We start from the raw sequence: 22961 nt of genomic DNA, 5'->3' as shown, positions 1-22961 counted from the left end.
TGAACCAAAACGGCTAGGGCTCTGACTGGAATAATTTAAAGAGATGTGGATTCAACTTCACAGATCCTTTCTTCTGATTAAGTCTGTTGTTGAGGCTCTCTATAGAAATTTTCATTACATTCATTGTATTCTTTAGCTTCAACATTTTTGTTTGGTTCTTTTAAAAATAATGTCTTTGTTGAACTTCATTTTGTTTATGTATTAATTCCTGAGTTCACTGAGCTGTTTGTGTTAACTTGGAAGTCCGTGTACTATTTTAAAATAATTATTTTAAATTCTTTTACAGGTAACTGGTAGATCTGTTTTTGTGTGTTTTTTGAAGGGGGTGGGGGTGGGGGGGACAGAAGGGGGCATGCCAATCATTATATTAATTATTTTGTTCCTTTGGTTTTGTCAAGTCTTTTTACTTTTTCAATTCCTTATTGCTCACTTATTGGCCCAAAATAAGTTTTTAAACTGCATAGGGTTTTTGTAAACATTTTTTCCCTTTCTTTTTTATCCTCATTATACTGAATAGGACTTCTATTGCAACAATGAATAGAAGGCAAAGATTATCTTTGCCTTTTTTTAAATTAGAGGAGAAATGGATTTAATATCAAACCATTAAACAGAGATTGGATTTTTATAGTTTCCCATTATTAAGTGATGGGATTCTCTTTTGTTTCTGGTTTGGTGGGAGTTTTTATCACGAGTTTTCCCTTTTGTAATTTTTTTTGTTCTGATCTTCCTCTTTTATGTTAAGCTGATGAATTATATTGCTAGGATAAATTCCATCTGGTCTCACTATATCATTCCCCCCCCCCCCCCCCCCCGCCCCATTGCTAAGCTCTATTTCCTACTATTTTATTAAGTGTTTTTGCATTAGTGTTCATGTAGGACATGAATCTTTTTCTTTTCTCATATTTGTCAAGTTGTGCTACTGGTGTGTACCAGACTCATAAAACAAGCTGAAAAGTTTTCATCTTTATTTCTTGAATTTGTGTAGAACTTGGAATTATTTCTAACTTAAATATTTCACCTGTGAGGTAATCAGGATTTAAATCTTCCTTTTTTTTTCTTCCTTCCTCTTTCTTTCTGTGTGAGATTACAAATTTCATACCGTAATAAATATGAAGCTATTTTTGGACCTTTTCTTTATGCATCACTTTGACAAGGTATATTTCCAAAGATATTTGTCCATTTCATCTGAGTTGTTGAATTTGTTGGCATAAAGTTGTCCATAACATGCTCTTATTATTATCTTCAATGTCAAATGGCCAAATAATGATGTTCCTCTTTTCATTTCAGGTAATAATAATTTGTATTTTGTCTTTTCTACTTGATCAGTCTTTTAAGTTTCCTAGACTGTCCTAATACATTCTCATAAACTGGGTAGCCTGAAACAACAAAGTTATTCTCACATTTCTGAAAGATAGAAATCCAAAATCAAGGCTTTCTTTATAGGCTATTGGATACTCCTCCCTAGTTTCTAGTTGCTGGCAATCTTTGGCATTCTTCAGCTTGAGGCCACATTCTCCAATCTCTGCTTGTCTTCACTTTGTCTTCTCTATTTGTGTCACAATGTGGTCTTTTTATAAGGACACCAGTCATTGAATGTAAGGTTAATCCTGATCTAGTATGAGCTCAGCATAACTAATTCCATCTGCAAATACTCTTATTTTCAAATACAATCACATCTTGAATGTCTGGATGAACATGAGTTTTGGTGGAATACTATTAAACCCATGTACAGGTCTTGCTAGGGTTCACCCATTTTAATCATTTTAAAAAACTCACTTGAATTTCTCTTCATTACCATCAGTTTTGAAAGTTTTCAGTCAATATTCTTCCAGCATTTCTTCTATACCATTCTCTTTATCCTCTCCTGAAACTCAATTATAAAATGGAAGGCCATTTTGATTTTGCCTTCAAAACTCATATATTGGATTTTAATTTGCACTTTTCTCCTCAAATTTTTTTTCTTATTGAATTTATTGGGTGACATTGGTCAATATCAATTTTATACTTTCAAATGCCTCATCTTCAAGTTTATTGGTCCTTTAATCTATGTGTAACTATCATATCCAACTGTAGAATTTTTTCTTTTTTCAAAGTTCTCATGTCTGTTGAAAGTCCCCATCTTTTGATGCATGTTTTCTACCCTTTTTACTAGATCCGTCAGCACTTTTATCATGGTAACTACATTTGGTAATTGTAGCATCTAGGAAATCTCTGAGTTTGCTTTCATTGAATGTTCCTCTCTGGATCAAATTTTCCTGCTTCCTTGCACGTCTTCTAATTTCTTACTTTATGCTGGATATTTTTTTATAAGAAGAATAATTGTGAAAACAAATGTTATCTCCAGAAAAGGGCTGCCGTTCCTTTTTCACATCCCTAGAGTGGAGGCTGAGTTATTGGATCTATAGTTTTCTAAAAGTAGAAGTTAAAGAATTAAAACACCATCAAACTAATATTTTTGTTTTAAAATAATTTCTTTAATGTGCTATGTGTATCTCTAAGCCTGATAATCCAGTATGGACATACAAGTCTACATTCTTCTCTGTGCCATCTTATCCACACATAACTTATAATTTTATTAACTTTAATTCTATCAACTTCCCCCTCACCACACTGTGATCTTCATAACTGAATCATAGTTTTCTTGATATATCAATAGAACAATCAGGACTGGATGCTGTATCCCATCTGTGGTTGCACTATGATTTGCAGAGATATAATAAAAATTATACTTTATACCCATATTTTTTTCACATGATGCTAATCAATCAGTTTATTGAAATGTCTCCCCTTTTCACTGCTGCTTGATATACATAAACAGTATTTTATTCTTAGTTGAGAAATCTTCAGAAATATTTAGTCCCACTCTAGCAACTTCTTCATGATCAAGCTCTGTTTCCACCATGTAACCATTTTCCCTTAAATTGCTTTCTCTTACACTTTAAATTTTTCTCATCATCTTTTATTCTGGCAATGGACCCATTTCTTCTAAAAAGATAAAGCTTGTTAATCTGCAAGCATTCTTTTGCAAACCAGTTTGTCAGGGTCATCTTCCAGATGAGCATTTTCTCCTTCAAAATTTTATCTGGAATCTATAAATCATTCTTTTTTTAAAAATACATTTTTATTGAGTTCAGAGGAAGGGAGAGGGAACGCGAGATAGAAACATCAATGATGAGAGAGAATCATTGATTGGCTGCCTCCTGCATGACTCACGATGAGGATCGAGCCTGCAACTTGGGCATATGCCCTGACCGGGAATCGAACCAGGACTTGAACTGGGACCTCCTGGTTCATAGGTCAACCCTCAACCACTGAGCTATGCGGGCTGGGCTGTAATTCATTCTTTATCTACATAACTAGAAATTTTGGTATAAGCTATCCAATCACGTGCCATGACCAGAGAGATATATCACAATTATTTTATACCTAGTTTTTTCAAGTTGCTCATTTTGTTCTTGAGAATCTGACTTCTACAAACATCACATCCCAGAAAAAAGGTTCAATATTTGCCTGATCAAGGCTACTTTTACAATAATTATAATTTGCTATAAAGAAAAATCTAAAAAGTTCTTGACTGTAGTTTAAGGTAACTATTATTAATGATATCTGCTGTTATTCATAAAGTTCTCAGACTCATGAATGAACACTAACCTTGGTTTTATGCAAAACATGATTGGAGTAAATTTAACTATAGCTGCTTCTCAGTTTTGATTAAAATCTCCTATCAGAGACTAAGTTTCATGAAATGATAACCATGTGTGACACGACCAGTTAGCATAATATCTGGCCTTGTGGCAGGAATCAATCCAATACCACTACCATCTCTTGTGCAAAACTAAGCACCAACAGTCCATGAATTCAGGTCTGCTTCCCTTTATTGGTGAATTCCAGAAAAAAAAAATTTTTTTAAAGACTATAAGAAATGTATTAGTATTACCGCAAAACCCAATTTGAAAGGAGCTGCTGAGCAATGCTGATTACTTGGTGTCCTGGGAAATGTCTTGCATAAGTGCTCCAAACAAAACATGCTTTCTAATAATTTCTAAAACGTGAAATGCTGGATTCTGCAGATGGCTCAGTGCACTTGTGGTGTTTCACTTAATAAAGTAGGGGGAAAAAACCTAGTGCTATCGTCCTTTGGTTTTATTTCCTGGGAATAAAAAAAGTATAGGCAGAATGGTTTTACATGATCTTCTTGAAGATATCCCTTGAAATAATTTAGAAAATGGCTTACTTCATGATTCTTGGTTATCAGGACCCATCAATGTCACTGTCAGCCTTGATTAATTGGTGGAAAATTTCAGAGCAGTAGTAACTTATGAATGTTTTCCCAATCCCTGAGAATCATAATCATCGAATAAATATTTCATCTTTTCATCATACATCTCTGGAAAGTAGATGTGTTTGCTCGTTGTTAATAGGACAAGGAATAGTGTCATAGAGGGTTAATCCATGTAAATTGGTTTCCACCCGCAAAGAAATTTTCTGGAACAAAAAAAGAAAAATACTTACAGAAGTTTGCTCCTTAATGACAGGTCACATCCTCAATATGTTCTGAGGAATATCTTTTGGGATTAGGAATATAAATCAATTATAATGAGTAAGAAGAATGAGACAGCTATTGAAATGCCAAAGATATTGGTAGTGTTGAGAGCTGAGAAGATCAAATTTCTTTATTCAGATATTCATTTTTCTTTCATTTCTATGAAGAATCAGTAAATCTAAATGTTAAGGATGGCCAACGTTCATGGAGGCAGATGAAAATTCTGTCAAAGAATTTCTCAATGTGATTGTTTTGCAACCCGATTTCAAAGCTGAATCTTGCCAGTAATACATGACTTGCGCAAACACAGAAACAATTCTGTGAAAAGTTCCTTTTCTGCCATCACTGCTTATGAAGTTCATTTCGAAAGGTTAGAGACTGGCCTTCAGAAAGTTCTCGTACCCCACGTGAAGGAAATCTGACCACAGAAATCTAATCCTACGTCTCCTTACCTGAAAATCACGGATGTAAGTCAGGAAAAAACCAAAGAAGGAACATGACATAGACCATTCTGCCGCGGTAGTGATCATGTGAAGCGCATAGCCCTTGAGTGACAATGAAAAAAGAAGAAGAATTCTGTGAAATTTCGGACAAATGGTCTATAATTTCTGTCAAGTAAAAAACCCATAATATTTATAAACCCTCACTTTTTTTTTTTTTTTTTAACATATCTTGAGCATTCAAGGCAGGCATTGGAAAAGTCCTCTTAAATGATCTAGCTACCATCACAGTTTTATCTAGAGCACATAAAGTTCCATTTGAATAGCTAAGAGAGAACTTCTACTCGAATCAAGAAATTTTGGCCTTTCCCAAAACCAAAGATTCATAAAACAAACAAACACCCTTAAGTAAACAATGCTCATGATAAACTTAGTGCTATTTTAAAGCTTTAAGTAGTTTATGGATTATACTTCAGAAAATCTAGCAGATTATTTTATTCATTCATTTCCATAAACATGTCCTAATAAGACTGATGTTTGGTAAAAAATTTAAAGTAAAATGCCACTGAGAGGTTTGTTTAAAGAGATGAACTCATGTTATCTATTTAGTATATCTCCCTCCTCCTTTTTTCTCGGGATCAAAGTTGCTATCTCTATTCAGGTATCCACTATATTTGAATCCAAATGCAGAGTCCATAATAATATACTTCCAGGCAACAAAAGGTGGGCAAAGACATGTTTTCAATTCAGAAAACAAGTATTCTAATAATAAAAGCTCTCAGCTGGGTACACTGCATACTATATCCTGATTGTGAGGAGTCGATTTCTGAGAAAACTCTTTGCTATCACAATTTCCTTCATATTTTGAAAATGCCCACAGACCACAGGTGACAGGAGAATACGGAGGATGCTACATAAACCCTTTCATATATTGAAAATAACCTTAATAACTGATTAAGCAGAGTGTGCATTTAAAGAGACATTTCTTTAAATGCAACTTAATACCTAATTCTTCTACTGAAAATGTTTTCTCATTAGTGATGAAATGAAAAACACTGTATCAAAATAGTCATTTTTAATACAAAACTATTAAATATATTTTTTAAGACTACGTTCTTACTTTATCCTCGGGGTTCCAGTGGAGCTTCTGTACTATATCTGAGCCAAAATGGCCACTGTACAGGAGAGAGGAGCAAGTCAGCACTATGAGGAAGGCCGGTCAAGGAAGATTCTCAGAGAGGAGCTGTAAGTTTAAATTAGATTCAAAACCAACATGGCGGGGGTGGGGGCGTGAGGGAGGGTGGGGGTTGAGGACAAATATGTGATACCTTAATCAATAAAGAAATTAATTAAAAAACAACAACAACAACATGGCTTTAAAGGTCCAAGAGGATCACGCATATATGTGTTTCCAAGGTCCAAATCCATCTTCTTAAAGACTTCCTGGTACACGGCAGTGGGAAACTTCCCAACATGCCCAGAGTGCACTATGACGTGGCTCGCATCGTCAACCCCTTTGTCAGTAACTGGGCACTTCTATCACCAGCTTCTGCTCCATCATTAACTCATCATAACATCTCTGAAGTGAGCATGATTACTCTAAACATTATCTTTGTTCCCAGCTCAGTTACTGAGTTCCTGAGTAAAATTTGAATTACATGTTTCAAATCCTAGAATTTGGGGTGACTGTTCCAAGAACCTCACTGTCCACAGGACTGCTGACAGTATGCCAACAGTGGTCACTTAGATTTTGTTATTCAATTCCCTCTGAGAGCAGCCACATCTTAGAGCAAAGGATACTGCTAAACGCACTCACTGCGCACCAGATGACCAGCAGCAGTCTGACCCAGAAGACCTGCTTGCTGTGGATTTTGGGCTGCATCAGGTAGGAAAGGGCTGTCTGGACAAACATATACAACGAGCCCATACCGAAGGTGAGAACAGCTCCACATATATGGACGGCAAAAAAGGCTGTTTTCTGAGAGGCAGAAAGAAGAAAATAAAAGAGACTGAACACACATTGCCAATACAGTATTTAAGCCACAAGCCAGCAATGTCAATAGGACATTCACAGAGTAGAAAAGCCCTGCAGATTGTACAAATTACTTCTGGAGGAGATTTTCTTTCATAATGTTCAGCATAAACCTGTGGATTATAATAACTCAAATTCTATCACAGGCAGTAGGGATGGAATTACTTATCCATCTAATATGTTTGTTTATTTAGGTGCCTCTTCTATGTCAGCACTGTTTAGTTCTCAGATATATTAGTAAAAAAATAAATAAATAAAAATAAAAATCTGGCCCTCAAGGTTTACATTCAAGTGAAGCGGCGCAAACAATAAATAATAAACTTTAGAAATGAGTACGTCCCTGACCAGGGATGGAGCCTGCAACCCAGGCATGTGCCCTGGCAAGGAACTGAACCGAACTGGCAGCAACCTTTTGGTGCAGGAGACAACTCTCAACCGACTGAGCCACACCATCCAGGGCTACCTTCCTCTTCTTACCAGTATCTCTTACATTTTACTTTTTACTGTAATACATTCTGCCTAAAACATGATGACAATAGCTCTCTAAGAATTCTACAGACAAAAGTCTCCCTTTACACCAGTCTGTTTTTTCTAAACTGATGCTGTGCTTCACCTGGTCGAGAAAGTGCAATGCTTGGCACAGAGGGTCTGACTGAGGGAACAGACAGGTCAGGCCTGGTCCCTCATTTCCCAATCAGGCGCTAATTCACAAACACAGAGGCCAATGTTCTAGGCTGAAGATGTATCATAGGAAGTTTCTAGAATAAAGAAATAAAATATAACAACTTATTTGCCAAAGTCATTGGTTTTCGTTTGGAGAGTGAAAGGATGACTTCAATGTGGTTTTGGTGCTAAAACTGGCAATAAGCTATGTGCACTAAGGAGAGAAAAAATGTATTGTCATTACCACTTTGTATAACAAAGATAAAAACGACATTCAGTGCCCACAGAATGTAATACAAAATGGTAATATTTTCTTAGTTCATAATTAGGTGGATTTATTCTATATCTATGGCTTAAGGCTAAAAAACGGTACACAAAAAATGAAATTAATTATTATAGGGCTAAGAACAGGAAAATGGATAAAATTTCCTCCTTAAAAATATTCTCACTATACTGATGAAGCTAAATATAGACCCAGCCGGATCAGTGCCCCCTGTGGTCAGTACACAGTCCTATCAACAAAATCCTGTGAACCAAAAAGCAAAAATAAAGAATGGAGCATATTCTATTTCTAATTAGAATAGAAGTATATTAAACTGGTTGGTGGTGTTTTGTTGGGGTAGCTCTAGGAAATGAACATAGATTTCTGCCTACTTCTCTCTTCCAAATTTCCCTGAGGATAAACTTTACCTGGAGAGAAAAATTTCTGTAAGATGGCACTGAGTACACTTACCATATGTTTTGCTGATTGATAATTAACACTAGAGGCCTAGTGCATGAATCTGTGCACTGTGGGGTCCCTCAGCCTGGCCTGAGCCCTCTCGCAATCTGGGACCCTCTTGGGGGATGTCGGACTGTCAGTTTCAGCCCGATCCCCAGGCTGACAGCCCCCGAAAGCGGCAGTCCGACATCCCTCAAGGGTATAGTAATTCGCAAAGTGGCAGGTGGCTGGGGACGAGCCCGAGCCTGGGCCAGCACTGGAGGTAATACCCCAACCGACTGGGAATTGAACCAGCAACGGAGATATATGCTCTGATTGCCTTTCAGTGTAGGAATGATGGCTCCTACCAATTGAGCTACAATGTGTGTTTTTATGTCCGACTAGTTATTAAATATCTAACTAGGTTATCAAATGTCTAAATGGAAACTTTAAAGGCTGTAGAGCACATGTGTCAAACACAAGGTCCGCGGGCCAAATCAGTCCCGCCAGGCCTTGCAATGTGGCCCGCACCGCGCTGTCATCACTGCACTCCGCTGCGTTTCCATCACAATGACAGTTTATGACTGTTCAGTAAACCATTCGGCCCGCGATTTAGGCTGCATTTTAGATTTTGGCCCCTTCTCTGATTGAGTTCGACACCCCTACTGTAGAGAGATTAATCAAAGGCACCACAGGCCCAGGATACAACTGGTAGTACCAAAGCCTTATCTGAAAGAAATGTGGGAAGTTTGCAAACGTTTGGTGACAGCTGACTGGTACTTTAACGTTAAGAATTCCTGAGAGCCCTGACTGGTTTGGCTCAGTGGATAGAGCGTTGGCCTGAGGACTGAAGGTTCCCGGGTTCGATTCCGGTCCAGGGCATGTACCTTGGTTGCGGACACATCTCCAGTGGGAGGTGTGCAGGAGGCAGCTGATCAATGTTTCTCTCTCATTGATGTTTCCAACTCTCTTTCCCTCTCCCTTCCTCTCTGTAAAAATTCAATGAAATATATTTTTTTTTAAATTCCTGAGAAAACGCTGAAAGAGCAACAGACCCTTCCTCTGCCTCCTCACCTACGGGCTGGGCACCTAGGAATGCATGTGATCAATGGAAGCATCTAAACAAGAATACCAAAGAAAATGATTGTAATTTGTCAGGCATATTTTTTAAAAAGTTTAAATCTGTAATTCTCACTTATAATTTATATCAATTCTCTCTGGTCTTGGCGTAATCTCCAATTAAGTAGTGATAAAGAGCCTAGTAAGTAAAATCCTATAGATCCTTAAAATGACAGAATAATTTCTATTTAGTCAACAGATTAATGAGAACAGAATTTTCTAACTGTAAATGCAGCTGTTTCTAAGAGGGTCAAATGATTTCAAAGCAGTGGATTGTATTATGTGAACAAGGGCAAAGAAACGACAGCAGCATGTAACTGGGTGCTCCAGGTGTTCTTGGTCACATGTACATTCAGGTACCTCGGGGAAATATCTGTGTTGGGTTAGAACACAAACCTGGAAATTTGCCACCAAAGAAAGTCCTAAGCAACTCAGCAATCCAAGTACGAGGCCAGCCTTGTTTAACCTTGAGATGTATCTCCCTTCGGGATTCAGAGCCTGAACTTGCTTATAACGCACATAGATGGTAGCAATGCCTGGGAAAGAGAAAACCCAAAAAACAGGTAGTAAATAACCGAGAAATAAAGTTGCCAATAAAGAGTTCGCGGAGGTCACTGCTATTCAGAAACAGAGATCTTCCTTTATTTCTTATTAGTCAAGAAAGGGCTAAATCAGACTTTCCCTTGCAAAAACATTGCCAAAGAACACGAAAGTACAGAAAACACAGCAGAGCTATGCTTTTGTAGATATGTGCTTGAAAACTCGAATCATACACTGAAACATTTACTTGACTTTAATTTTTGACTTTCTATGAAAGAATGCAAATAGTTGCAATTGTGGAAAAAGCAATTCTTTAGCAAACCATTACTAAAAATTTGATTAAAAAAAATTAATAGGAATGTAAAATACCGTACTAGAACTTCTTTTGGCATTAGAGTATCGTTCAAAAATCAAGCCATGCCATCCTCAAACTTCGAAATTACTTACCCTGAAGGGATGCGGTAGGTGTTAGTTGCAGTGTGTTGACAGCTCTTGTCCTCTCCTGGTTGCTTAAGAGATCCACTTAAGGCCTCAAGGAATATTTGGCAATACTTTACAACTTATATTTGAATGAGTAGTTTAAAAGCTTTGTAAGTTTTTTCAAGGATTTATTTCCATAACTCAACATTTCTAGAAATTGCTTTTCTTTTAGAAGGAACATATCTATGTTCAATAATTTAGTGATAACATTCCCTTAAGTATAGTAATTAAAAAAGTAAAACAAGTAATACAGTATTATCTAAAGAAGAAAAGGGTGATTTGTCTGTTATTTTTCATCATTAAGACATTTTCATTACTTACATAAAACTGCAGCGAAATTTAACATTGCCCCAAACAGGCACTTTTCTGGAGCGACGGTACCAGTGTCACTGAAAGAAAAAAAATGGTGTGTATTTCTACCACTAAATTTACACGTGTATTTCTTCTAAGGGATAAGAAACAACAGGGGTTACTTCAAGTCCTTTATCTTCTCATAAATCTATGAGTTCGACTCTTATAATTACATAAGGACATGACAATTTGAGCTCACAATATTTGTTTAGTTCACTTTTTATCATATCACTTAAATTACTTTTTGACATACTAGAAATCAATGTAAATTAATTAAAAAGCATGGTAAGAATGTTGTTACTGACTTTTATCACTCAAGGAGTATGATCATTTGTCTCTGAATATTCTCTAATATCACAGATCCTTTCAAAAATCTTTTGTTATTGTTCTTTAAAAAAAAAAAAAAGTACATGCTTATAGATTTCAGAGAGGAAGGGAGAGGGAGAGAGAGATAGAAACATCAATGATGAGAGAATCATCATTCAGCCGCCTCCTGCATGCCCCCTACTGGGAAATGAGCCTGCAATCTGGGCATGTGCCCTGACCAGGAATCAGACCCTGATCTCCTGGTTCATAGGTTGACACTCTACTGAGCCACACTAGCTGGGTTGTTATTGCTCTTGACTTTCCTATAACTCAATTTATAGCTAATCATTTCATGATTAATCAAAAAAATGTTCATCAAGAACCTACCCTGTGCCAGACAGCATGTTAGGACAGGAATATGGTGTAAGTAAAGGAGACAAAGCCACTGGCTTCGGGGCTTCCATTCCAGGCCAGTTCTGAGCCCCCACCTCCCTATGGCCGTGACCAACCCTCTGGCAGAATGCCCACTCCCAGCATTCCGTCCACACCTGCCACAACCAGCTGCAATGCCCTGCAATGCCCGCCGTTCAGGGCAGTGGTGTACACAGATCCAGGTGAACTGCCACCAGGTAATACTGTGGAACCGTGGGTGTGTTCTGTTGTCTGCAAAATGGAGCTGTTATCCTCTTCCTTGCCTCACCGGATGGCCATGAGGAACTGAAAGTGCATGTGAAATACCTACCAGAGTAGCAGGCACAGAGGAGATCCATTAAATGTTACTTCCTCTCCCCTCCCTCTAACTACTGTAAAGATTAGAGAGACACACTCTTTGGTCTCAAATTGAAGTACGTAGAAAAGAGACTAAAGATCTCAACTAAGACAATGTAATGGGAATAAAAAAGGAATGGAGCCTGGCCAGTGTGGCTGAGTGGTTGAGTAACAACCCATAAACCAGGAAGTTAGGGTTTGTTTCAGGTCAGAGCACGTGCCCTGGTTGTGGGCTCCATCCCCAGACGGGGGCGTGCAAGAGGCAGCTGACTGACGATTCTGTCTCATCATTGAAGTTTCTCTCTCTCCTTTCTGTTTCCTCTCTGAAATCAGGAAAAACGTATTTTTAAAAAAGTACTATTCTAAAAAAAGAGAGAAGGAGGAATGGAGAGTCATTTCTGGGAGAGCATCTGGATTGCGTTAATGAAAAGTACATCGGAAGGCCTGCTCCTTCCTACTCCAAAACGCGTCTTCAGATACAAAAGCCTCTGTCCTCTCTGATCAAGTCCAGGGAGTGGGGATCATGTATTATTGTTGCTGTTGTTCCTTCTACCTTTCAGGTTTTCAAGAATAACGTGTACGTATTATCCTTATCATCAGGAAAAATACACACAACGGTAAGTTGAGTTCCAAATGGTGCTCTTGCTCCGGATTGCCCCAAAAGTCACCCAAAGCTCCCGTGTCCAAGCCGCCGGCAGCGGGCTCCTTCCCTGGCTCTGGAACACGTGACACAGACTGGCCTCCCAATGCAAACAGCTCTGCCCCCGCCCGGGCTGCACAGCCCTCCACCCGGCGGCTGCCCACGCTTGTGATTACACACCATTAAAAAGTGCTCATAATATTATGAACAGAAAGGATCCAGTTTAACAATCATGTTTTAGATATAAGGAAAGGAGCTTAAGAGTTTTAATATGTTATCATGCTGGGGAAAGACCCCAGGGCAGTAATACAAAGTTCACTGGGAGAAAAAGAAAAAGACAGAAGGGCAGGGGCAGGAAAGGAAGTGTCTAGGGGACTCTGGGTCAGGAAATCACATGCGGTTCCACCAGGGAACTGAAACTGAGAGAGAACTCCAGGGGCCTCTAGACTATTAAAATTCTTTCAAATGAAAGCGGACAAGGCCTCGAAGGGCCCTAAAAACGCTGAGGGACCCTCGTGAATCTTTTGTGTGTCTTCTGAAGTTACTACCGTGTGAACTGGCTTCTTAAACCTTTCGACCTCACGGACTACCAGTGGTCCACAGACACGGTTGGCAACCGCTGCCTTCAACCACACGCGCCCCTAGCAGAGCAGTAAACATTGGTGATGATCAGATTCCTAGAACTGGAACCTTAAATAAAAAATATCTTTTTGTTTTGTAAATCTTCCCCAAGATTGATATCTTTGTATCATATCATTTATATATATATAAAAAATACATTTAGCCTTTCAGTTTATCATCCTTTAAAAGGTTATTTTTTCAGAAGGTAAACAAATAAATAAAACAACTCCAACACCGAACGCGCCAAACTCTGAAAGGTAATCCACCAGCCCATTCACCGCGTGTGTGGACGCAGGAACTCAAGGGAGGTTAGTGTTTTTATAATCACTTTGATATTGTTTAAAATGTGTTAGAACAAGCACACGGCACCTTTATAATTGAAAAGAAGGGTTATGGACATACAACAAATTGAGTACTACATTAGCAATTTTGAAATTTCAAAAATATTTGCGATAAGTGTTGATACTTAATGTGTCAGAAAGATGTAGGCAACATGTCCTGAGAAGGAAGGGCGTGGCCTCCAGAGTCAAACCGTCCAGTGAAACTGGTTCTCGGTTCTGTCATTTACTGTCTTGTGCCTCTCACAGGACCCTAACCTTCCCGGACAGACCCCCTTTCCTCTCAAAGAAAAGTCTCAAAGGGTGGCTGTAAGGACCCACTTATTTAAGACTGAAGAATACTTAGGACATTACCTTGCACGTAAGTAGATCAACAAATGTCTGTCATTACTATGATCTTTCAATATTATTATTGTTGTCTTCCGCATTTTTATTTTAAGGTTAGAGTAACTCCAATTCTATCTCCTGGGACGATTTCGAATACTGGTTTGGAGGACAAAGCACTGAAGTATCACAAATGAATCTTAGCCCTCTGTCTCCACATTTCTCCAGCACGGAGGAGGAGCCAAGAATCCTTCCCTGTCATGTTCCTCTCGTAGTTGCAAAGCAAATGTAACATTTGAATTTCAAAATGCTGACGTTACCACTTGGCTTCGATGCTAAAATATGAATGAGAAGTAACCTATAGAATACATTTCACTGACCTGATATAAGGCAAAGCAGGGTCAACATGGTGCAGAACGATGGCAGTGATGTACGAAAATATGAAAGCAGCAGCCGTCCAAATGACAAGGGCTGATGGCAGGAAACTGAGGCCTTGCTGAAACCACCACATCGCACAGGTCTTCTGAAGCAGAACACAAGTCTGACAAGATTATTCACTCAAATCACATCTTCTCTGCTTACGCTGTCCACTCCCTCAACCTTGGACTTAGCACCCTGAGCTGGTCCCCTTCTGAAACCACCCCCCTCACCACCTAACACCCGCTCTCCTTGGACTTCTCAGTAAATGAAGCGAAGAGTCACCCACTTGCCAAGTCCAGACTCCTTTCCCTCCCATCTCTCCACACAACATCAAGTACCAAGTGCCATTTAACCCACCTCCGAAATTTCCTTAAAATCTAGGTCTTCTCTCCATCTGCACTGCCACTGCCCCACTGAAACCACCCTCATTTCTCGGCCAGCTTGTTATTATAACTTACTAAATGGTCCTCCTCTGGACTGGCCCACAACCAATCTGGACTCCACCCTAAGCCAGAGTGACCGTCTCATTCTCCAACACCAATCCGACCACCTTCTCCTCCCACAGAGTCTCTCAGTCTCCCCGATGCCCTTATAAACATCCCCTCTTCCTCAGCCCGGTCTGGGAGGCCCCTGTACTGTCTGGTCTCTACTCACTTTTGTATTCCTCTCTGGCTACTCTCTTTGCTCCCACTTTCTTGCTCATCACCTTCACCATCATTACAAAAGCAAACACAGTGTTGACTCTGAGCCGGCAATGTTACTAAGCACTTTACACTAATACATGACCTCACTGACTCCTCACAACAGACATAGAGGTTAAGAGAACTGCCTGAGGTCATGGGGAGGCGGAGACAGGAGTCAAACTCAGGCAGTTCCGTCCTGCCACCCATCACTGTGCTTTGGGTCACAGCAAACTGCTTCTGGATCTTCGAATGTGGCAAGCTCTCTTGGGCCTCTCAGACCTTCCTGCACATGGCACTGTCTGGATGAGTAGACTGCAGTGCCCTCCTGCTACCGCCAGTCAGCATCTACTCATCCATCTCCAAGCCTGGACTGCGGTCCTTCAGCTGAGTGTCCTGCCTTGTTCCCAACAGCATCTCTTACCCCCTCCCCCCCACCCCACCCCACTCCCCACCGGACACTCACGCCACTTATCTGGAACTTGCTGGTTTGGTTTTATCTTCCTCACTCAGCTTTAGGTTCTGTGAGAACAGGAACCAACTGTTCTGTTCACCATTATATTCCAGCTCCTACATGAGGGGGGGAAAATAGAATCTAAATATACAAAGCCCACACATCACCACTTTCTCTCTTCCATTCCAGATGGAGGATGCTTGTAAATAACGAGTCAGTAATGTGAATCAGCAAACATGACGGTCTCTTCATGCATTTACTTTTAAATAATAAATATAAGTACTTCCAAATGGTAAGAAATTACTCATATGCATGTGAAAATAACTGCATGTTTGGAGGAGTAGCTTCTCAGAGTTTAATGGGGTGAAACTGAGCATTTCCCAGGAACTTTGCAAAAACTCACAACTCTTCTCTACACCCATTTTCCGACGGGCTTAGCTCTCATCTCGAACTTTCCAAATAATGAAATCTCAGCTATTTTTGACTCATACTTGTCACTTACTCTGTCATCTGACTTATTGCTAAATACGCGTATGTAAATCTTGCCGAGTAAGTTTCTTTTCCTTTGTTCTTAAAGCCACCATTATAGACTTGAGCAATTTCCTGTCTGAATTACCATAATCTTCTTTCCTGTCCTTTTCCATTGTCAGTCCTTACCACTCCACCAATTTTCTTCATCATGACAAATCCTCCCTAAATTCCCCAGCATAAGTTTCTGAGACAATAATTCTCGATTTCTATAAATTTTGAGCTACAGTACTTCTAAAACCTTTCATTTTCCTCCTTCCATCTCTTTAAATGTTATTTGAATTTGTTTCCGATCATCGCAATCTAAAATCCTTAGGAGTCCAGCACCATATGTGCTGGGTCTGCCATCCTCTGCACAGGGGGTTTATGGTTTTTGAGGAAGAGCTCTCCTGGGAGTGTCCTCAAGGCTGAGATGAGGGTGCCCCATGGCAGGAAGGGCCTGTATTTCTTTTGCTAGGCGCTCTGACACAGAACCAACCCAGGCCACCATAATGTTTTGGCTTCAGGTTTGTCAGTGCAGGTAGGGATGTCCGTTTGAATCCTGGGCGAGGCGGGCCCTGTGGTCTGATACAGCCAGCAGAGTGGGCAGAGCAGGAGCTGTGAGCCCTGCTACAAAAGGTCACCAGGAAGAAAGCCCTGCAGATCCAGCTACAGGCAGAACTGGGAGTACAAGTATTGCAGGTGGACCTCGCCCCCAGGGTGGCCTTAGACCCCCCTGACCTTTCATATGGCAGGTCCTCCCCTGACATGGCATTCCCCTGGAGGAGGAACGGGGCTGGAGACCAGCCTCCTAGGGCTCCAGTCAAGCCCTTGCAGGACCACTCCCATCAGCATTAAGCCTTCAAGATCAAGAGGTTCTGACCCGCATCAAATCATCTTATCAACAAAGCCCCAGGCCAGCTGGCCAAAGAGACGAGAGAGAATATCTAGGCCTCAGCTGTGTATCCGCTCCAGGCTCAGAAAGTATCAAGGCCAGGCAGGGCAACAAGGACCAGGGCTGACAGCAGGACCAGCTGTGATGACTAACCACCCTGCCCCTGCCCTGGGGCTTGCCCAACAGTGCCGACCACAACCCCCAGGAGACACACCTGGAAAGATGAAGAACATTCTACTGCGGTCCTCCCCTGAGACCTCTGGAGAAAAGCCCTTAAGACAAAGGACCAGCAGGCTTGCGTGCGCTCACGCGCCCTCTCCCCTCTCCCCATTCCCCCACCCCCTCCCCCTCTCCCTCTCTCTCTCTGTAGAACTTCCCCCCTCCTTCCCCCAGGCGTGTTTCCTCTGCCTTCCTGTCTCCTAAGCTCCAAGGACCCGCCTTTCCCTCTGTAACCAGTTTCCCGAGAGTTCGAGCCTCTCACTGCTTCCACGGCTGGCTCATGCTGTCGGCCTGAGCCTTTCCAAATAAACTTCACTTGTGTTTGCGTTGCTTGGCTCTGAATTCCTTTCTCAGCTGCACTCGAGAACAGAGGTCTGACACCTGGTGCAGTTTCTGTTCCCGGTGAACAGTCTGTTCTGGTACCTTCACTTCCACCACCTGGAGCTGCGTGAAGACAGACTTTCTAGGTGACCTCCCTCTGCCAAGGTCTTTTTCCTCCCTTCACTGAGCTTGTGAAGATTTTTGAGGGTTCTCTCTAAATTTGGGGGGAGGGGCTTGTCCAAGGCCATGAGTTGTACAATTTCAAGAAGAAACATTGACATTTTACTTTTTACGGAGAGGTCATCCCTTGAGACACAGGTGCCATTTCCGTGAGTAAACTCAGGTACTGCCGCATGAATGGTGCCTCCAGAAGTTGTACCCCCTGGGAGGTCAGAGGGAGATGACTTTCTCTCTCTACTTTTGGGGGGGTGAGAGGGGCCGAGGGGAGGAGCCTATCACCCTCCCCCAGCTGTGCTTCATTTCTGATCAGCCAAACGTCCCCAAAGGAGACACACTGCTAGTTCACTGCTCCGGTCTCAGCTCTGTCTTTGACTTTTTGGCCCCAAGGATTTTCCTTTCTTTCCTATAAGACCTGCTATGCATCTAAAGGGCTAATATATAATTTATTCAGCATTTAGGTGTTTGGGCAACATGGATTTTCAGAACACTTTGTCCACGCCGTTACTAGGAGGATAGCCTCCTCCTCATTTGATCCCTTTTGCATGTCCAAATCCTTCCTAGTCTTCAACATCGAGCTCAAAAGCCGTTTTCCACCCACAACCCCTCCCCTAATCCCTTTGCACCTGAAATAAGTGCCCGGGGCCTCAGAGGACTCTGAGCATTTGCACGTCTTACTGCTCCCCATCCTCCACAGCAGGAAAATGTAGGAGGGAGCTTTAAGTGGATAAAACCCTTAATGGGGACTCCACTTCTCTACCTAAGCACAGCAGAGGGTGTTGCTCAATAAATATTTTATGAATGAACAAACAGCCCAAACCAAATTCTCTCAAACCCCAAAAAGGTTCGTAATTTTTCTGTTTCAGTAAACAGTATTATCATTTTGCCAGATTATTCAGATTTCCAAGACCTCAAAGTAATCCTAGGTGCTATTCTACCTCCAGTCATTTGCAACCATTCTTCCTACCAGTTCTCAAGTCAGAGCTTCAACTCTCTCTGTAACTACATTTTTCCTTCCCCTCCATCCATTCTACATGCACTGCCAAATTAACATTCCTACAACATTCTCCTGTCCAAACACTTGTCTTTATAAAATTGTACAAACTTGGACAAGCTTCCTTAGCTTCTCTGAACCAGTTCTTCCTTTGAGAAATGGTGTAATATTATTGGCAAAGGCTGCACTGTCCAACACAGTAATTAGTAACCACAGGTGGTTATTTAAAATTTCAACTGACTAAAATAAAAATTTTAATTTCAGTTCCTCAGTCACATTAATAACATTTCAAGTACTCAAAAGCCACACGTGTCTACCATATAGGACACATATGACAGTGAAAATAGTACATTTCCATTCTTGTGGAAAAGTTCTATTGGGCTGTGCTAGAAGGTTATTAATGGGACTGCTCTGACATAGCACAAGTAAAGAACTTAACACACTGAACATAAACAGCAGCTTATAGAATGAACTGTTAAATGTTCTAAAATAATACTTGCTTCATAGAGGTTTATTGAAGAATTAAATGAGATAATAGATGTAATAGGTGACATGGATAATATACTGTCAGAGGAGTCAATGAAAGTTTGTTCCTCTTTTAGAATATAAAAGATGAATTACCTGCTTTAGTATCAGTCTTCACATCTGCCCAAACCTGCCCCTTTTGAAGATCCTGAAAACCACAAAGAAAATCAGAGATTGGTCAACCCACATGCTTTAAAACATACAATTTCTAGTCAATCACCAATATTGTTCATGGGCAGAACGCTATGCTATAGGATTATTAATAGGTTATTTTCCCTAGAGTTGATAGTTGTGTGTTTCATAATGATGTTGTACCATCTAGAAATGAGTATTTTAAGTCTAAGATATCAATTCTCTGTTCCTTTTTTATATTAGACACCTTTCACTGACCTCAGAAAGGATAAAAGAAAATACAAAAACAGTAAGTTTCCCCTACAAGATATACAAAAATGCAAAAAGGAATCATAGCTTATTAAGCAAGATAAAGCACTATTTTTTTGTGATGCAATGGAAAGAATGCAGCTGTGTTATCAGAATTACCTAAGCCACATGTGTCAAACACAAGGCCCGAGGGCCAAATCCGTCCCGCCAGGCCTTGCAATGTGGCCCGAACCGCGCTGTCATCACTGCACTCCGCTGCGTTTCCATCACAATGACAGTTTATGACTGTTCAGTAAACCATTCGGCCCGCGATTTAGGCTGCATTTTAGATTTTGGCCCCTTCTCTGATTGAGTTCTGACACCTCTAACCTAATCGCAAATCTTAGCTTTGTCATGTTGCAGCTGTATACCGTATTTTTCGGACCATAAGACGCACTTTTTTCCCCCCAGAAGTGGGGGGAAAAAGTCCCTGCGTCTTATGGTCCAAATATAGCCGACACATATACTTTTAAAAAAAAGTTTTTTTACTTGCCCGGCTCTGTGTGGTCTCTGTGTGCTTGCCCGGCTCTAAAATGGTTCTAAATGCTGCTGTTTACTTTACAGGATTGATTACATGTGTTTATGACTGTGATGTTGGGTTTTAATGCACATAAAATATTTTAGGACACTATTTGTTTCAGAATCTTTTTTTCTTCATTTCCCTTCTCTAAAAACTGGTGCATCTTATGGTCCGGAGCGTCTTATGGTCCGAAAAATACGGTAATTTCAGACAAGTTATTTAGCTTCTCTGAGTTACAGTATTCTGACTTGTAAAGTAGCAATCTAAAAGGTTTTTTCCTTAGAGTTGAACCCAGTAAACATAAATATAATAATGACAATTTTATACAACCATAACTAGCCACAAGGATGGGAAATGACAACACTTAATCCTTTGAATACAAGAGTCATCTTGGATTCGTATGTCCTTCGGTTTTGAGAGTTCCAGTTGTTTCCACTGACAATTTAGAGAAGCAGGGCTTGAAATGGTCGCCCAGTTTGCTGACAACAGAAATGTCAGTGCACCAATTAGGGAAGATAAGTATTGCCCTTGTATTTTCACACTGAAAACTGGAAGCATGGCTGCCAACCATGCAGAATAAGAATTTTAATGGTTAAGAATTTAAGAAACCTGCTCAGCCAGTGTGGCTCACTGGTTGAGTGTCCACCTATGAATCAGGTCACAGTTCAATTCACCGTCAGGGAACATGCCAGGTGGTGGGGTCAGTGTGGGGTGTGCAGGAGGCAGCCAACCAATGATTCTCTCCCATCACTGATGTTTCTATCTCTTTTCCTCTTCCTTCCTCTCTGAAATCAATAAAAATATATTTTAAAAAAGAATTTAAGAAATCTTTTAAAATCCTCCAAAATATGCAGGAATAACAACCTTCACGTGGCACGATGAGTTTAAGAAAATGTTCTTGCATCTCTCACCTATGTTCTCTGCTTTCTTTGGTGATCCATGGATTAGAACTGCAGCTACAATTTTCATAAATGTTGAAATGCCACTGGTAATAAGATGAGTTTCTTATGCTGTCTCCTTTAAGTGGTGACTGCTGAGAAACGATAAGAAAATTCTACTTTTACTTTCATAAACCTTTAAAAAAAAAATCTTCCCTAAGGATATTTTTTCCATTGATTTTAGAAAGAGTGGGAGAAAGGTGAAAAAAAAGAAATATCGACGTGAGAGAAACACATTGATTGGTTGCCTCCTGCACGGGCTCGGTTGGAAAGAGCCTGCAACCCAGGGAAATGCCCTTGACGGGACTCGAACCCGGGACCTTTTGGTCTTCAGGACGAAGCTCCATCCACTGAGCCAATCTGGCTAGGGCAAGAAAGAAAATTCTAGATGTTCCAAGTGAAGACAGAAAGCCCTGGAGGTACACAGACCCATCAGGTCCAAAGCATAATAGAAAAATGATTATTTTTCTAAACTCTACGTTGGACTTCTGACACATGAAATATCCTTGTAATGGTGTTCAATCCTAGAGTCTAGAAGATCACGCAACTTTTAAAACAAGTTGGATCAAACATCACTGGTAATTGGGGGGAGAATCGGATGCATTGCAAATGACAGCACTGCCTCTGGGGGATCTGGGAAAGAAATCACGTGTGTTTTGCACATGTACCTTACAGGAAAGCGGTGGATACAAAGCCTTGCCATTTACCTGTCAGTGCTGGGCTCACCGGCACCCCCCCCCCTCCCAGGACAGAACTGCGGGCAGCAGCCCCGATGCCCGAGCTGCGCGTCCGCACAGCGGCCTCCACAGATCTCCATTTCACCCCGTCCCCGGGCCGACACGCCCCTGTCCAGGAACCCGGGCCCCGGAGGGCCGACGGGAACGCAGACTCCGCCGGCTTTCCGTGGGACCGGGGCAAACGTTCCCGGTGGCCGCCGGAAACACACGAACCCGGGGAGCTGCCCCGCAGACCACGCCGCCTTCCGGGCGCGGGCGCTTGGGTGCGGACCAGGGCTCGGCTGGCGCGGCGCCCGGAGAGGATGCGGGAGGCGGGGCCGGCCCGGCGCGGGGCAGCGGGCACGGGGGGAGGGAAAAGGTGAGGAGACCTAGGACCGAGCCGGAAAGGTGGGGCGCGGAGGCCTGAGCCCCGGCCCGCACGCACCCCCAGAGCCTCCCTCCGCGGCCCCCGCCGGGCCCCGCGCGCGTCCCTCAGAGCCGTTCTCCGAGGCCCCCGACCCGGCCCCCGACCAGCACGCCTGCCCGCCATGAGGGCACCCTGGTCCCGCCGCGCGCCCCTCGGACAGACACACACTCCCGGGGCCGCCCCGCACCCCCTTCCCGCCTACCTCGCCGGCGGAGCCCGCGGAGGCGGCCTGCGGGGCCCGGCGCCTGCGGGCGGGACGGACACGGGGCGGGCCCCGCGGCGCGCGCGCCCGCGCCTCCAGGCCCCGCCCCCGGGCGCGCTCCCGCCGCCGCGCCGCCGCTCCTTTACGGCCGTCGCGAAAGTGTCGTGAACGCGCTGCCGCCCATCAGAGTCACCCGGTCGGCTGGAGTCGGAGTTATCAATACTCGGGGTGTGCCTGCCGGGGTCCGGGTAAGGCTGCGGCGCCCGGGCTCGGGGAGACACGGTCCGGGCGGGGAGGAGGTGTTGGGGGGACACGGCTCTCCAAGGCGGTGGAGGGAGGGGTACGGTGTGCTGGGTGGGGCGTGGGAATGGAGCGGAGGGTGGACCCGCGCGAGGCGGGCGCCGTCCTTCCCCCCGCGGGGTGGCCTCGCGCGCGGCGTTGTGGGGAGGGCGGGGGGCGCTGCCCCGCTGGCCGCGGGCGGAGAGGTGCCCCCGCGGGAGCCCGGGGGCTGCTGGGGTTCGAGGGGTGGGGGTGGGGGGTTGGGGAGTCGGAGTGGGAGAAATCGGGGAGCAGGGCTGGGCAGACCGGAGGCTGGGGGCGCTGCCCGCGCGGAGCCGACCTTGCCTGCCGGTCGGGTCTCCCCCCCTCCCCCCCCGAGCCGCGGTGCTGCGCCCCGGGCCC

General features: G+C 42.6%; 2 protein-coding genes across 17 annotated transcripts in view; one reads left to right on the top strand and one right to left on the bottom strand.

Moving 5' to 3' along the window:
• Nucleotides 1-2458: 2458 nt before the first annotated feature.
• DRAM2 (DNA damage regulated autophagy modulator 2) lies at nucleotides 2459-22402 on the bottom strand. 11 transcript variants are annotated; one of them, XM_045586896.1, is made up of 12 exons: nucleotides 22281-22374; nucleotides 20909-21030; nucleotides 19154-19205; nucleotides 17357-17484; nucleotides 15432-15535; nucleotides 14246-14388; nucleotides 10839-10906; nucleotides 9894-10033; nucleotides 6784-6961; nucleotides 6104-6186; nucleotides 4996-5088; nucleotides 2459-4485 (listed from the first exon to the last, which is right to left on the bottom strand). In XM_045586896.1, the coding sequence occupies exons 6-12, from the start codon at nucleotides 14374-14376 to the stop codon at nucleotides 4378-4380; spliced, it is 801 nt and encodes a 266-aa protein (XP_045442852.1). In that variant the 5' UTR covers nucleotides 14377-14388; nucleotides 15432-15535; nucleotides 17357-17484; nucleotides 19154-19205; nucleotides 20909-21030; nucleotides 22281-22374; the 3' UTR covers nucleotides 2459-4377. The 11 variants fall into 11 exon arrangements, 10 of the variants coding, with proteins under 10 accessions (XP_045442852.1, XP_045442849.1, XP_045442853.1 ...); XM_045586893.1 differs by lacking the exon at nucleotides 17357-17484 and having other exon boundaries at nucleotides 20909-21027; nucleotides 22281-22402; XM_045586897.1 differs by lacking the exon at nucleotides 20909-21030 and having other exon boundaries at nucleotides 22281-22376.
• The window catches only part of CEPT1 (choline/ethanolamine phosphotransferase 1), a 30502-nt gene continuing 29925 nt past the window's right edge, over nucleotides 22385-22961 (top strand). For 5 of the 6 annotated variants that reach the window (XM_036453335.2, XM_036453330.2, XM_036453333.2 and 2 more), the window contains exon 1: nucleotides 22391-22528. The gene's annotated coding sequence lies outside the window, so the exon portion shown is untranslated. Of the gene's footprint in view, nucleotides 22529-22961 lie in introns of all 6 variants that reach the window. The other variant, XM_036453336.2, reaches the window with a different exon arrangement.

This window comes from Pipistrellus kuhlii, unplaced genomic scaffold, assembly GCF_014108245.1.
Source record: "Pipistrellus kuhlii isolate mPipKuh1 unplaced genomic scaffold, mPipKuh1.p scaffold_m20_p_24, whole genome shotgun sequence".
NCBI lineage: Eukaryota > Metazoa > Chordata > Mammalia > Chiroptera > Vespertilionidae > Pipistrellus > Pipistrellus kuhlii.
The sequence above is the reverse complement of the archived record's forward strand: the minus strand, read 5'-3'. Positions and strand labels throughout refer to the sequence as shown.